This window comes from Phyllopteryx taeniolatus, chromosome 5 (genome assembly GCF_024500385.1).
Source record: "Phyllopteryx taeniolatus isolate TA_2022b chromosome 5, UOR_Ptae_1.2, whole genome shotgun sequence".
Lineage (NCBI taxonomy): Eukaryota > Metazoa > Chordata > Actinopteri > Syngnathiformes > Syngnathidae > Phyllopteryx > Phyllopteryx taeniolatus.
Window position 1 is genome coordinate 6,321,600 of NC_084506.1, and position 15,931 is coordinate 6,337,530.

The 15,931-nt window shown below is 42.8% G+C and overlaps 1 protein-coding gene across 3 annotated transcripts in view; it reads left to right on the forward strand.

Annotated features, from left to right (window-relative positions):
- The window catches only part of LOC133477718 (CUGBP Elav-like family member 2), a 40,970-nt gene extending 25,222 nt beyond the window's left edge, over positions 1-15,748 (forward strand). For 2 of the 3 annotated variants that reach the window (XM_061772783.1, XM_061772786.1), the window contains exons 3-14: positions 1,269-1,351; positions 2,790-2,838; positions 3,276-3,410; positions 4,165-4,244; positions 5,127-5,288; positions 6,231-6,291; positions 6,513-6,647; positions 7,714-7,842; positions 8,714-8,890; positions 8,989-9,135; positions 10,233-10,433; positions 12,557-15,748. In XM_061772783.1, the coding sequence (XP_061628767.1) occupies positions 1,269-1,351; positions 2,790-2,838; positions 3,276-3,410; positions 4,165-4,244; positions 5,127-5,288; positions 6,231-6,291; positions 6,513-6,647; positions 7,714-7,842; positions 8,714-8,890; positions 8,989-9,135; positions 10,233-10,360 (1,286 nt within the window). In that variant the 3' untranslated portion in view covers positions 10,361-10,433; positions 12,557-15,748. The remainder of the gene's footprint in view (positions 1-1,268; positions 1,352-2,789; positions 2,839-3,275; positions 3,411-4,164; positions 4,245-5,126; positions 5,289-6,230; positions 6,292-6,512; positions 6,648-7,713; positions 7,843-8,713; positions 8,891-8,988; positions 9,136-10,232; positions 10,434-12,556) is intronic. The other variant, XM_061772785.1, reaches the window with a different exon arrangement.
- The last annotated feature ends 183 nt before the right edge of the window (positions 15,749-15,931 follow it).

Sequence of the window (15,931 nt, forward strand, 5' to 3'; positions counted from 1 at the left end):
TGCAAAGGGGGTGGAACTTTTACCGTAAATGTCCCGTAAATTTCTGCTAAATTTACATGGGAATTTAAGATGGGGAATCTTGAAAATTTTCCAAGTTGGAAACGAAGTTCATGGGGGATACTTTACATGACTGCTGTGCCTGTTTTGAACCTTTTTTTATTCACCATGTGCATGTGATGCAATGTATGTATCATGTAACTATCACACTGTGAGAGAGAGAGAGAGAGAGAGAGAGAGTCTGGTCGCAATTGCCTTACCTGGATAAATAAGGGTTGAATACAAATAATAATACAAAAATAAGTGTAATTATAAGGTGTCATATACAGAAATAAGTACAAATGCTTTTACCATAAGCAGACCTCTACGCAAAATAGCTCTCCTTGCCCACATACGAGGGCATTACACAGTAAGGTTAATTGCTCCAGTTGTTTTTCCTCTTCACTCAAGTTGCGGCATATGTGAAGCTCGCTCGTAACAAAAACTTTGGTGGCTCGCAACACAAAGCAAAAGATTGACTAAGCGACAGCTCGCAACTCTAAAAACGTGCAAATTGGGACACTCGTGAGTCAAGGTACCATTCTATTTGCGTGAAATCTGGTTTCCGTCAGCATTATCCAGCATTTCCCTCTTGCGCTTGCAGTACTGTTGTTGTGTCGGGCCCCGGAGGCTGACTAAAGTACGCAACGGTCTACCGCAACGCACTCGTCCAGTTTTCGTTCTTTCCACGTACAAAAACATACTGCGCACATTTGACAGCTGTGACTAATAAACAGCTTGACGCAAGCACACTTAACCTATTTAGTTGGCGAACTGCGCAGAAATATTGGTGCTAAAAATGCGTGGTATCTTTTTTTTGGGATGGCAAGGTATCTCGTTGCTTTTCCAGTACTGGTATACTGTGCAACCCCACGCTGGACTGTTCGCCAGTCAGTCATCGGGCGTACATTAGAGACTGACAACCATTCACGCTCACATTAACACGGTCACCGAGTGGGGACTGAAGCCACGCTTTAGTCTGGCAAATGTCCCACTTCTCCATCAGTGACTTATCAGGATTATGCTAAAATATATTTTCCTTATCAAGATTTATGTTGCAGTTTAGGAGCGAGCCTTCAATACTGTACGTTCCTGGTTTATTGGTCTATTCCCATTGAAAGTTTCCAATTTTGAAAATTTATAATTTTCCAATTGTAGTTTCCAGTCCTGGCTGTTCAGTTCTGTTTTTAAATTGTTTGTCCCACATTCTCTGTCTCTCTCTCTCTATGCAGGATGCTGTTTTGTAACTTTTTATACAAGAAAAGCTGCACTGGATGCCCAGAATGCCCTACACAACATAAAGACCTTAAGTGGGGTGAGTACGCAGCGCATACAGAGGTGGGGCACGTACGCCGTTCCGGCCCCAAAAATGTGAGGCTGGCTTGGCTAAAAACTGGAATACGCCTGCTGAAGCGCTTTGGCTGAAATCGGCTTGACCAAAGGGTTTTTATTTATTTTGTAATATTTGTTTGTTTATTTTTTTTAGGCAAGGCGAAGGCCCTGTTCACCTTCAACTGCAACAAATTATGCATGCCTTGCCCTCGTGAATCATTGATGACCATTTTTATTTGGAGCCTTCAAAAGTAACCGTTACAGCTGGCGATAACAGTCAAACATGCAGGCGCTGCTTAGACCGCTACAAATTTCTCCCTGCCTACACGCCATTATAAATGACTACTTTGCCAGTTGATTTAATCAATACCAAACAACAGCGCACATCGATTAAATGAATACCTCAGTCTACTGGGGGGGGGGGGGGGGGGAGCCGCCGTTGTTTCGGTTGCATGTAAATATCAAAGGCGGCTGATAAATGAGCCGGCTCTCCACACCGAGGGCGATCAGTCAGCCAGACATTTCAAATAAAGTGTGGTGTAACAGCTTCACTGGCACCGGCTGCAGGTGCCTGAGTTTGGATGGCAGTGACAGTATGGAACAAAAAAAAAAAAAAAAGGAGCTTGAGCTCATTCCAGATTTCTCTCTCTCCTTGGTCAGTGATGCTCGCCAGTAGCCATACCGAGCGGGCCATCTGTCTGCTTCTCTTTACGCTTGTCAAAAAACAAACCCTCCACCACTTTTTTTTCCTTCTTTTTTCATGCGTACAAGCTGCTCGGCCCTTTCCTGGGCGTGATTCATTCTTTGGTGCCACATGGCAGGTAAAATGTGCAAAAAAAATATTGATTGAGATGAAGTCATGCGAGGACAAAAAAAAGAGGCTCCATTAAAGCTGCGGTGAAGAAATGTCAGATCCTTGAGCGCTTGTTCTGCAGACACCCCGCCCGCCCACTCGCATTATGAAGAGTGAAATGTTCCGAGATTATTATTGTGCGGCTGGGGCTCGACGCAGCCTGGCCTATTTATAATGTACTGCGACGGCACACGCAGACGTCTAATGAGATGCATTATCCGCCCCTCTTCAAAAAAAAAAAAAAAAAAAAAAACCTCTTGCAAGCAAATCTCCCTATAAATCTTGGGCTGCGTGGAGGTGAATTTCTGGTCAAGATGCAGATGAACCAGGGGCAGTCGATGACAATAAAATTACAAAGTAGAGAACTTGATCCTTTGCTATTAGCCGAATCCCTCCTAAATGCCGCGGCGAGGGAGGGGAGGGTGTTGGCGCAGGGAGACGCTCGGAGGAGTGCGAAGAGAGATGCGAGATAACAAGCCTGAGCGCCTACGTGGTTCATGGATGATTGTGGCCGCTTGCACTTGGACCAATTAAATAACCCCCTCCATCCCTCCTCTTTCCTCCACAGATGCATCATCCTATCCAGATGAAACCCGCTGACAGTGAGAAAACGAGTGGTGAGTTTTTTTTTTTTGTGGGGGGCTGCAGGTTTTATTTATTTTTGAAGATGCCTGAATAAAATGAAGGTTCTAGTTCAGGTAATGACAGTGCCAGATAATTTCTATATAGCAGTGAGGGCTAGGAGGATTAAAGGCTTTAAAAAGGCATCAGGGGAGCGCAGGTACGGAGTCAGGGAGGGAGGGGGCGAGCACAAAAATGGATGATACATCATCATCTTCTGCCTGGAGGAGCAGACAGGGAGGAAAACAAAGCAAAGTTGTACAGATTTGTTCTGGCGCTGAGAGTTGGAGGTTGAGAATGTGGCAGCGTGACAAGGCAACACTGCGAACAAGAGAGGGGAAAAGGAGCGAGGCGACGGTGCAAGGTTTTTCCTCATTGTGCCATAATTGTGATAGAGCTTTTTTTTTTTTTTTCCTTCTCTGTTTCTTTGCAGCGGTGGAAGACAGAAAGCTCTTCATCGGAATGGTTTCAAAGAAATACGGCGAGAACGAGGTCAGGATGATGTTCTCGTCCTTCGGCCATCTGGAGGAGTGCCGAATCCTGCGCGGACCGGACGGTCAGAGCAGAGGTAACTGGCCCCTCCCCTTTTCTTTCTTTTTTAAGTCGCCACCTCTCCAATCAAACACTTTTCAATTGGCGTGACACTCGTGGCCCCCGCGCGCCACGGTGAAGGAGGGCCGCGCCATCTGGGTACAATGGGCCCCGTCGCCTTGGCAACTGCCGGCTGCCTGCCTGCGTCGGGCAGGCTCAGCCGACAGACGCCTCGGCTTTTCGTACCGCGTCCGTCGCACGCTCGAAGGCCGGAATTAGCCCTTCATCACATCTCCACGAGGCTTTCTGCCGCATGAAAAGCTCATCAGAGCCGTGTGCGGAAACCTTTAAAGCAGCCGCCGCGCAGCTCTCCGTTTATAAGCCGCCAAACGACTGATGTCAAATGGGCCCTTAATACCTCTCCTTTCAAAAATATTTGCAGCTCCTTATGAGAATCGTAGGTGGGTTTGTATTTGTGTGCATTACGTGTGTATTTAATCAGTGTTTTCACCACACAGTCGAGCCTCTCTTGGTGGCAGTTTTTGAATCTGTCAAGTCACTGTGCTCATGTGTTACTGTTCTGTTGTCTTCTTTTCTCTGTGTGCTAACCAGTGAGGGTGGTTCTGTGTGCATTCTCTGTTACTGTAATGTGTTTTTGGGGGTTCATAACGAGTTGTCCAAACCTTTTTTGTCTTGTTTTTGTTTCTTCTTGTCCCTCCCTCCCTCCCTCCCTCCCCCACTCCCTCTCCCTCTCCTATTGTCCCCCCCCCCCCCCCCTCCTCCTCCTACAGGCTGTGCGTTTGTCACATTTGCTACCAGGGCAATGGCACAGAATGCAATCAAAACCATGCATCACTCTCAGACTATGGAGGTACTGTATCCCCCTCAGCACCTATTCCCCCTCCCCCCTCCCCTCTCCTCCCCCTTCTCACATACTCTGCTGCCCCCATGTGTTGGAAAGACATGAACATGTCTAAACAAGACAGTAAAACAACTACAAAAAGAGTTAAAATATTAACATTGCACATGGTTGCTGAATCCCCAGCAAGATGAGAATTGTTTTAAGAACTCAATTCAATTGACATCTCGGAGCCACACCATCCCAACTTGAAAATGGGCTGAAGTGAGTCTCCAGTTCCAGTGGAGCATCAGAGAGCGTTCAATCCCCTGCAAACTACTAGATTACAATTGGTCTTGCTTAGTAGTCGGAACCCGGCCTCCGCAGCTGAGGTGCAGAAGCCATTTTCCCGGTCCAGTCTGGCCCCCTGTATGGCTCTCTACTCTGGAAAAGACTTTGCAGCGCATGCCGTTGTGTCCTCACGCATCTGTCCGAGCCGTCATGTGCCTGTCTGTTTGTCGAGACTGTGTTATTGTATTGCACTCTCCCCGTCGACGTTTGCTGCCGTATGCCTGTCTTGATTTGAAATCACTGTCTTCATTTGTCGTCTGTGGACTCCATTCAGGGCCTTAAAAAGCTTCACTTGTCTGCAGCAGCGACTCGTGCCCTCTGGAATGTGACCTGGCTCAGCTATTATGCATGGCACATGTCCTTTGTGTGTTCGCTTTCATACGAATGCAGCGGCCATTAAAAAAAAGAGAGAAATAAAAATATATTGGGGCGTAGATGATTTACAACCCTCCCCCCCCTTTTTTTACCCTGATTTTATTTTCATTTGTTTTTGCAAATTCCTCCCAGTTTCCCGCGCTTGTTTTTGTGTGCTTCTGAACCGGTTTAACGTCTCTGTCGCTTCAGGGCTGCTCCTCGCCTTTGGTGGTGAAGTTTGCCGACACTCAGCGGGATAAGGAGCAACGCCGTCTGCAGCAGCAACTGGTGCAGCAGATCCAGCAGCTCAACAGCGCCTCTACCTGGGGGAACCTGGCCGGCTTGGGCAGCCTCACGCCTCAGTACCTGGCTGTAAGTGTCACCCTACAGCGCAAAGGTCAAACTCGAGGCCCACGGCCAAAATCTGGCCCACCGCATCATTTTATCATCATCATTAGCATAGATATTGGTATGATAATTATGTACCTTAAAATGCTACCTTAACACAAACGGCGCAGTGTCACAAGTGAATTACACATTGTATATTCAAACACACAATTGTTCAACCAAACCATATTTCTTCCAGTGAAAGTCCACAAGCTTAATCCTAAAATGTGAAACGCTGTAGATGGACAAAAGGAAATTAGCATTGATGTTACGGTAATTAGAAACTGTCCAACAACTGCTCCTTTAACACACACGGAGCAGCAACAACACAGACACAGGGGACTACAGATGAAAACTAGCCTTCTGGCTAATTCTGGCTTTTTTAACCATGTGTACTTCATGTGTTTTATGAAATTGCATTGTCCCCTTTCAAAAATAAACTGATAAACTAAACTGAAACAGAGCAGACGACAATACTCACAGGTACATCTTCTCTCTGCTATGTGGGAACGACGACGATACTTGGGGAGCTTCTCTGCCTCTTGCGCTATAGTGAAGGCACACAACTATATTTGGACTTTATACTGTAAAAACCCATAAAAATCAATTGCTTTGAAATATACATTTAAAAAAAATAATAATAATTTAAGTGCCTCAAATGTAGCTTGGACATTTTGATAGCACATAACACAAATATGAGTGTCTGCTATCGCCCACTAAACTAAAAGACATCGTTGCATGGCACCCGTTTCATCTTCAACCAGCCAGAGTGCGACCGTAACATGAACAGCCGATCTATTTGTGTTCCGCTTGCGCCTTCAAGTCGCCGACTGGCATAAAATATAACTCCCCACCCCACACACACACGCCTCCCACGTGAAATTGTTGGAAACTAACAGCACATTTACAATTCCATTCCTTCATCAGCTGCTGCAGCAGGCCGCTTCCACGAGCAACCAGAGCAGTTTCAACAGCATTCAGAGGCTAGGTGAGTCGACATTTCAGTGCAGCAAACAAACAGTTGGAGGAATCAACCTTGTGACACAGTTCCACACCCACGTCCTTCCTTGACTGTATATCACATGACTCAATCAGCTTAGTGCTGGAAAACGCTTCCATTTTCCAGTCTTTTGTCAGCTTGTTTCTTTGCTGCAAGGAGGAAAATGTTTGTTGGCGCACTCAAATGAATTGCATAACTGTTCTTTCTAGGAGTGAATCCCCTTCAGCTGCAGAATTTGGCCACATTAGCCGCTGCGGCCGCGGCAGCCCAGAGTTCTGGCAGTCCGACCTCCGCCAGTGGCCTGTCAGCCGCCACCAGCGCGCTCGGAGCGCTTGCCAGTCCAGGCGAGTCAGGACTAGCACGTGCACATAACACGCAAGGACACGAGCCACAACATTAAGTCCACTTGTCTGTTTATTGATTATTCTGTCAAGTGTGTGGAGTTGATTGTCGATTAATCGTGTCCTAAAGCAAGTGAGGCAGAATCAAGTACGCTACCAGAGTTTGCTGATTCAAGATCATCATGATGTCCGCTATGACATTTTCTACATGGCAAACACGCTTTCTGCCATCTATAATTTATTTGGACATAGATCTTAAAATCTTCCTTATTGTGGATGTAGGAGATGTACTCAAATATCTTTAAAATAAATGTGTACAATATACTGAAAACATTATGCAGAAAACAGGACTGGTGGGAACAATTTCACATTTGTAGTAATGACAGCACTCAAAAATGATTATATCATCCTCCAATTTGTCAATTTTAAGTACTATAGGTGCATATCAATAAATGAGAATGTTGTGGAAAACTTCATTTCAATAGTTGAATTCAGTCATTTTTAAAAAGAATAACTGATGCCGATCAAAAACCCAAGTTCACTCGCTCAAGAAATTGAATTATTTTATTTTATTAATATTAATTTTTTTTTAAATAAAATATAGGATTGGCCTTGTGATTAGTTAATGAAGCTATGTTTCACTTGATTACTAAAATACATTTTCTACAATGTAATTTATTGAAATACACCGTACACAATTGTCTATTAGAATGCGTCTCAGAACATTGTAGTCATGCGTTTATGATTTCTAAAAACAAGATTTGGGACTCTTGTATTGGGTGTGATGAGTTTTGTGTCTGTTCAAGTGTCCAGTGAGCCACACTGAGCTCTTCTGTTGTTAGAAGAGTACACATTCTACAGAGCACTGAGCATTAGAATTAGCCATTACGTTAAGGAAATCTATTCAAATTAATCATCTACATACTATTTCATGAGGGCTCCCTAAAGCTGTGTGAATATACACAGTGGCTGTACTGTGTGTATGCATGTTTTGGGGTTTTTGTTGGATTTGGTAGCATAACCAGCCCACCCATGTTGAATCCATATGTCGCGTTTTTCCCCTCACCAGCCGGCTCAACAGCGGCTTCCAGTGCCAGTGCCGCCATGAACACGTTGGCATCTCTGGGCACCCTGCAGGGTCTCACTGGGGCCTCCGTTGGCCTCAACAACCTCAACGCTCTCACCAGCGGCGTCGGCGGTAAGCATGTCTTGAGGTGGCAAAAGTACTTGAGTAGAAGTACACATCGTTGTGTCCTAAAGGAATATTTTACTTGAACTGATTCAATGAGTTAAGTAAAAGTAAATAAATACAACAGACTCTGTAATGTACTTGAGTAAAAAGCTAAATATTTTTTTTTACTGTCAATTATATACAATATCCGTTTTGATAAGTTGGCACAATGGAAAAGTTTCCCTTTTTTTTTGGGTAACTTACATAGTACTCGTACGAATGAAGAAAAAAAAAAACGTTACGTGTATTTTTTTAAACCAAGACCTGAGCTTTCTAACAGTATTCAGAGGCTAGGTGAGGGGTCTACTACTAATGATAACTAAAAAGTACACTTTGAATGCATTTGTTTTTTGATAGAGATTTTTTTTGAAGGGCGGAGCTGGTAGTTTTTAGGCTTGCCCAGGATAATGCATTCGCGGCTGTTGTGCCCATTGCTCTTTTGCATCCTTCCATGGTTTACGTTCCTCCCGGTTGCTGCTGTTCCTGTTTTTTCCTCTTCATAAAGCCACGCTTTCACTCGCGGTTGACTTTCTCTCTCTCTCTTGACTTCATCTTTTTTTAACGTTGCGTCGTCATCCGCGGAGGTACGAAAAAAGTAACGAGCCAATTTTGACCCAAGTAAGGAGTAGAAAGTACAGATATGTTTTCAAATTTGGGGTGTAAAAGTAAAACTTGGTCAGAATAAAATAAGCACTCAAGTAACAGATATCTGAAAAATGGACTTAAGTAGAGTAGCCAAGTATTTATACTGGGTTACTTCCCACCGCTGCCTCTCACGGTCTTCATAGTGTCTGCGGCGGCTTCATTGCACATCCTACTTTCGTTCCTTTCGGTGCAGGAATGGGGGCCCTGAACGGAGGCCTGGGCTCGTCCATGGCCAACGGCTCGGCGGCCAGTTCCATGGACGCGCTGACCCAGGCCTACTCAGGGATGCAGCAGTACACGGCCTCGGCCCTGCCCTCCCTCTACCCCCAGCCTCTCCTGCAGCAGAGTATCCCCGGCCACCAGAAGGAAGGTGAGCACGCTGCGGCGACATCTAGCGTTCACCCTGTTTTTCGTACTCAAACCCTCTATCTGACGTGAGATCCTGCCCTTTGTTTTACCAAAATGGAGTAGGGCCAGAGGGTGCCAACCTGTTCATCTACCACCTGCCGCAGGAGTTCGGGGACCAGGACCTTCTGCAGATGTTCATGCCCTTTGGGAACGTGGTGTCTGCCAAAGTGTTCATCGACAAACAGACCAATCTGAGCAAGTGCTTTGGTAAGTGCTACAGCGCCCCCTACTGGACACAGACAGATTTAGCAGAATTTATCGCCTGATGTTTGGCACAAAGACAGCAGGTAGAACTTCACGGAGATTGATTTCTTCATTGCTGCCAAGAGCCTGGAGTTTGTGGGCATTCCCACGGTCCTTTGAAAGTATTACAAATCCCCAAAATGCTATAAATGTTGCTAAATGTAAGAGGTCTCAACGTTTTCCCTGTTTGTCACACACCCCCAAAATTTTTATTAGGTTTGTCATTAGGTTGTTTTTTTTTAGCGTATGATTAATCTTAGTTCAAGGTTTTTTTGTATTCTTATTGTCGTATTTTCTTTTTTCTGTGCTATTTTGTCCATCGTAGGAGTTTTGTTTCCAACGAAGCCTATGGAACACAAATTTGTACACAAGTTGATCATTAACACATAAATTTAGATTTGTCATTTTTATAGCGTGTTTATTTTAATACTTTTGGACATTTTTCTTTAGTTTTTATTTGTCCAAGGTTAGTTGTATTTTTGTCGGACCATCCACCCCCCCAATTTTGTCCTTGAGAAAAAAGTTATTTTATTTGAATTGACTTATCAGATTGCTTTCTTTTGCTTTAATTTTGTTAGCTCTTTGACAGTTTTTTTTCCCCCAATTATTCCAATTTTCTTAAATTACTTTTTTGCATTGCATTGTTGTGGTTTTTTAGCTTATTGGCCAGGGTTTGTCATATTTTTTGTTTGGTAATGTATGACTGCATGGGATGCAGAGAAGCCTCTGCCAGCCAACAGCTGTCGTTGGGTGAAATCTCCCTCGTCAAACATGGCTGTGTTGTTTGCTGATTTGTTGGAGGCAAAATGATTGAGTCTCTTCCACTTTGGAAGGGATGAAAGGATGGCATTGAATGTGGGAGAGGGGTGGTGTCCCAAGTCTCCTCTGTTTCGAGATGATTTCCTCTCACCTCTTTTAAACTCTCCGTATTCATTGCTATATATATATATATATATATATATATATATATACGCACACACACACACATTTTTGTCCTCAAAATCCCATCAATGACATCCAAAGTAGTGTCTGACTGTCCCGCTCCCCGTTTGTGTCTTTAGGGTTCGTCAGCTATGACAATCCCGTGTCGGCGCAAGCTGCCATCCAGGCCATGAACGGCTTCCAGATCGGAATGAAGCGGCTGAAGGTTCAGCTGAAGCGTTCCAAGAACGACAGCAAGCCCTACTGATTCCCAATCCCACCCCCCCCCCCACCCTCCCTGTTTACCCCTCCTCCCCAGCTCTAATGCTAGCAATGCTAGGGTAAGTTCGCCCTCCGGCCAGTCACCACAGCACAGACTCAATGGGGGGCAGGGGGTGGAGAAAGGAGCCCTGTGGCTTTCCCTTAAAAAAAAAAAAAAAAAAAAAAGTTTGCAATGATCTTTTCACGTCTACTGTATTTAATTCCTGCTGTTTTATCTTGTCATTTGACTGAAATATTTTATTGTATGATTATTTATGACTCACTGGAGTCGGTGTTGTTGCTGGAGGAAACTAGCGGGGGAGAGAGAGAGAGAGAGAGAGCGAGAGAGAGAGAGAGTCGGATGTTTTTTTTCTTCCCCATGCTTTTGTCATTGCGTTCAGCTCACGCTTAGACGGGTTGACTAAGGATCACCTGGGTTTCAAGAACCAAGCCATGACCAAGCCAGTCATCGTTGTGCTTCTTTACCTACATTAGTCCGTCTCATGGCTCGTTCTTAATGTTCCCCTTGTTGTTTCGATGTCTCTCTCTATCTTTCTATTATTAACACCCTCCTGCAGTCATTCCATCCATCTGGGTCCGACTCCAAATGGATCATTTAGTTGCCAAGTACATTGCATGTCGGGAGTCCATTTTGTCACTTTCTTCAGGCCGTGTATTGTTTTTGTGTCAGCAGAGGCGGGAGGCATCGTGTACGTGTGTCGTTTACCTTTTACTGTTTGTTGCCTCTGTCAGGGTTCCCCCGAAAACAGGAAATGTGTTTCCTCCCAAAGGAAAATGCCTTTCTGTGACTCTTCCAGTCTCTTGGTTGCAACCTGCTGCTGACAATCTGTAACACTCATCCCCAACTAGGGGAGCAGCTATGGAATCGATTATTCCACCGATTAATCGGATACAAATGTATTTAGAATTTTAGTTTATTGTCTATTTTTTTCCCCCCGATTTATTGACTGATTAGTGTTTTTTTATTTGGTATGGTTTAAGCAACCAAATTAAGAACAGTTGGGCAATATCGCTCTCCAACCTTTGTGAAACCGAGAGCTACTTCTTGGGTACTGAGTCATGTGAAAGAAGGGCTACAATTTCGATATACACTTCTGAGGGTGCTTCAGGTTTAACTACGTTAGTTACAGGTTATCCATACGATGCCTGCAAATAACCATTATTTCAGTAATAGATTAAACTAACTTTATTTTTTTCCATAAATTGATTATGATTCAGTTACTGGTTTGGTCTATAGCACCCTTCAAAAAAAAAAAAAAAAAAGAGGCAAAAATGTTGATTTTTGGTTTTCCAAAGTAAAAGCAGATGTTTGCAAATGTCTTCTTTTGATTAAACACAAAGATAATCCATCTGCTTTCATGGAGGACCGAAGAAATCTGTGAACCGTTAAAAGTTGCTGAAATTAGAGGATTTAGAAAAAGCAAAGCAAATTTATTTATATAGCGCATTTCATACACAAGGTAACTCAATGTGCTTTACATGATTAAAAGCATTTAAAAACAAGGGAAACACGGCTTATAAACATTTAAAACAGAAAATAAAACCAAAATACAATTAAAACAGCATACCGTGCTAGAAATATCATTTAAAAGTGGAAATGCTCTAAAAAGCATAGGAAAAAAAGAAGTTTTTAACCTGGACTTGAAAACATGCCCACTTGGGGCTGACGTGACTTCTGTTGGCGGCAACTTCCGTTTGTCTGCAACATAATAGCTAAATGCTGCTCCACCGTGTTTGCGTTGGACTCTGTGCTCCACTATTTGACCCGAATCTGTCGATCTCAGAGCCCTACTGGCTTTATATTCCATTAGCATTTCATTCATGTATTCTAAGCGATTTATCGATTATCAAACGGTTGTCGATTAATTTTGATAATTGATTAGTTGTCGATCAGTTGTTGCACCTCTAACCCCAGCAGTCCAAATCATCAAAAAATTGCGTGCCTGCTGCCGGTGATCAACGAATTGGCTTCCAGTATTTAAAACTTGGTAGTTGGTGGCCATTTTGTTTTAGGGGGTTAGAGCCCTGCTCTGTGTTGATTGTTGTTGGTGGTGGTGTTTTTTTTGTGCCTCATGGCTAAAACGATTCTTGTGCCGTGGCCCTAACTTTCTCCTCTCTTTGTCCTCTTTCTTTCCTCTCTCTCTGTCTATTCTGTGTTTGTATTCCTTTGTTTGATTTTTAGAACAACTCTCCATGCCTGTTTGCTCATCATTAGCCTAGCATGTCTTCATGATGTTGAAAGGCAAGGCGCGCTCCCCGCTGGCCTCCTCCTCATCTTCACCACCGCCATTGTCTGTGATGTCTTTCTAAGCTCGCCTGACCAATACCTGGCCCCGCCCACTTAGCTCAACCTCACTTGTTTTCTGCATGCGTGTTCGTCATTTGTTTTGTTTTGTATTGAAATGTGACGGATGGGAGAGAGGTCAAGCAAAATTAATGTGAAAACGTTCCTACGTTCAACTTTTTTTTTGTTTTTGTTTTTTTTTTCCTATCGAATGTTTTAAAAACCTGTGGGATTTTTTTTGTTTTAGGTTTTTTTTTTTTTTTTTTTTTTAACGTTTCTTTTTAATACCTCTCTCGGTAAGGTTCAATACAGGGATCGGCACGCCAGCTGTGCTATTTGGTGCCATTAGCAATATGTTCAAGAAAACAAAAGGCTTGTAAACCACTTTTTTTTTTTCCTGACCAGTAAAAACCCCTCTCGGCGCTCTTGAACGAGCTCTACATTAAGCGGGCAGTGTGAAGATTATTTTTTTTTTTTCCTCCATTAAGGCTACTTAAAAACTAGATTTTGTTTTCATTGACACAACTATTCAGTGTACTTACTATTTTGTTAACTACCAATGGCACAATAAAAGGTACATTTGCTCAGTTTGGAGAAATGACTACCTACGCGAGTCAACTTTTTTAGAACTGATTCACAAATAGACAATCTGTGGTTTAAATGCACACTTAGATTACCTATATTTTATACCATTGAAATCTATAGCGGTGTAACTAATGGAACCCAGACAAAAATGTTGGGTTTTTTGTAGATTTATGTTGTAATGTCATCTGTGTTGGGAAGGGAAAAAGGGGGGACTGTAGTCTTCAGTGTATTGCATTTTTAAAGAGGACAAAAAAAAAAGCAGTTTGACAGTCATTTCTACTAAATTGAAACAACACTTGAAGTTGAAAATTCCTCTGCATTAATTATATATATATATATATTATTTTAGAATGACTTGGTACGTCTTGTTGATGTTCTGTGAAATTTTTTTTTTTTCTTCTCCCCCCTCCGTTTCACTTTTTTTTTTTTTTTTTGGATGCCTCATGATATTTACAATGTGTGTTAATCATACAGATGCCAGACAATGTGTTTTTGTTTTCTTGTCAAGGTGCCCATGTGTCAAAAGTTTGGAAGTTACACAACACGCTTGAGTTTCCTTTCCGCACAGACGCACACATACGCAGTTTGTGTGGTCATCAATGTGGGAGCCCCTGAAGAAGAGAGCACTCGGACAGCCGTTTTATTTGATCCCTATTGAGGTGTAACCCACAATTCCCACCACAGCGGTGTTGGTTTACAAATACATTCCACTGTTGCCGCAAGACGTTTACACTTGCCCAAAGGGTGATTTTTTTTTTCTGTTTTATTGTACCACACCAAAACAACCACTTCCAGCCCCCCCCCCCCCCCCCCCCCCCCCCCCCCCCCCCCCACTCCTGCAAAAAAGAGGAGTTACTCGACGGATTGCGCTAATGAGTTGACAACTCAGGGTTTTTCTTTGGTGTGTGAGAGAAACAAATTATGACAGATGCACAGCTTTTGTTTGTTTTTGTCACCTTGTCTGCAAACACAACCCAAAACAAACTAGACCCCCACCACCCTATTTGGAAAATATGTTGTCTTGTAAAGGAGCACTAAGCACAAATATGGGAGCTTTTCCTTTTTTTGGGGCAAATATTAGTGTACGTGTGTGTATGTATATCCTAAGAGTTCCCTTTGAATGCTTTTTACAGTGTTTTTCTATCTATATAATGCAATACAATAAAGTGCCATACACGTCTAGAAAACTGCCTACACATCCTTATCAGGCCTTGGTTAGATTGCTGCACTTCGCCTTTTTTGTGTCACTTGCTTAAATGCCACCCCCCTTAAAGAAGTTATTAGTAAACGTGTATTGTGATGTGAAGCATTTGTAGATAAACAAACGCCCTCCCCCTATATATATATATATATACACACACACACACACACACACATATATATATATATATATCTATATACACAATATATTAGATGGTGTGAGCTCATGCACTGGAACACTTTGCGACACCATGTGGACTTGATTTGACGTTTATCAACAACTTTGTTAGTCAAGCATTGTGTGTGTGTGGTGAAGTGTTTAGCGATGGTGAACCTTAAAGAGGGAAAGAGGAAAAAGAAAAGAAAAGAAAAAAAAGCACAATGTACAGACAGTCTCACTTCAGGGGCTTCCATCACCAAATTCCAGCTCCAACAATCACACCCTTGTTTGAATTCAAAAGTGCTTTTTTTTTTGGACAGTATGGTAGCTTTGCATTCTTTTTAGATAGTCTTCATCAAATAAGATGCATAAAGTTTATTATTTCCTCATAACTGGTGATTTAATAGATGTTCCTTTTGTTTTGTCTTGATGAAAAGCCAAAGTGGGTGCATCTTGATATGAACTTATGTTTTCTTTGGAACGAGAGTGGGATTTAAAAAAGGAAGGAGGAAAAACAAAAATCCGAGGCGTACACAGGCTTTTTCCGATTTCTACAACTGGTTGTTCATAAATAAATGTCTTTTGTACCAGTGACGCTTTTATATTGGAAATTAAAAGAAAAGAAATCTAAATTGTCTGGCCTCTCAATGTGGCCTCCTTGCCTTGAACAGGTCTTTTTGCTTTTTGCTGTTATGATTATTATTACTATCATCATTTTGTGTCTTTAAAACGAAAAACAAGAAGCAAAAAAAAAAAAGATGCCTGGTTTTGACTTTACTCTCCTCAGTTAGTCAATCTGTTTTTTTTTGGGGGGGGGGGGGGTGAGATCCTCTAAATGGTGGTAAGTTTCATGTTAGTATTTGTGCAGTCATCTGGATTTTTGACGTGTGTGGATAATTGTCTTAGTTTAAGAGTTAACTAATGGTTTAGTTTGAGCCTTGCTTTTTCCTTCCCCCCCCCCTCTAAAAATCTAGATTTATTTTTGTTTTTTTGTTGTGTGTGTGTTTTTTGTTCATATTTTCCCTCCCCCCCATAGCAGAGTGTGTAGACGAGAAACTCTGTTGTTGTTTTTGGTCGATGTTTGTTCATATGTGGTGTGTTTCTTTGCCTCTGTCTCCAGATTAAACCATTTCCCCTAATATGGACGGCGTCTTTGTGTGTGCTGTTTGTTCAGTGGCGTACAAACATTGCAAAACGACCCCCCCATGCCTCCCCCTTTGTGCGTGTGCGCGAGCGCCATGTTTCGCTAACCTGTTCCACCTCGCTGTGCTTATTTGCTTTATTCTCTTAGTTGTCAGTTTGGTCTTGTTGATGAAAATGTTTTGACT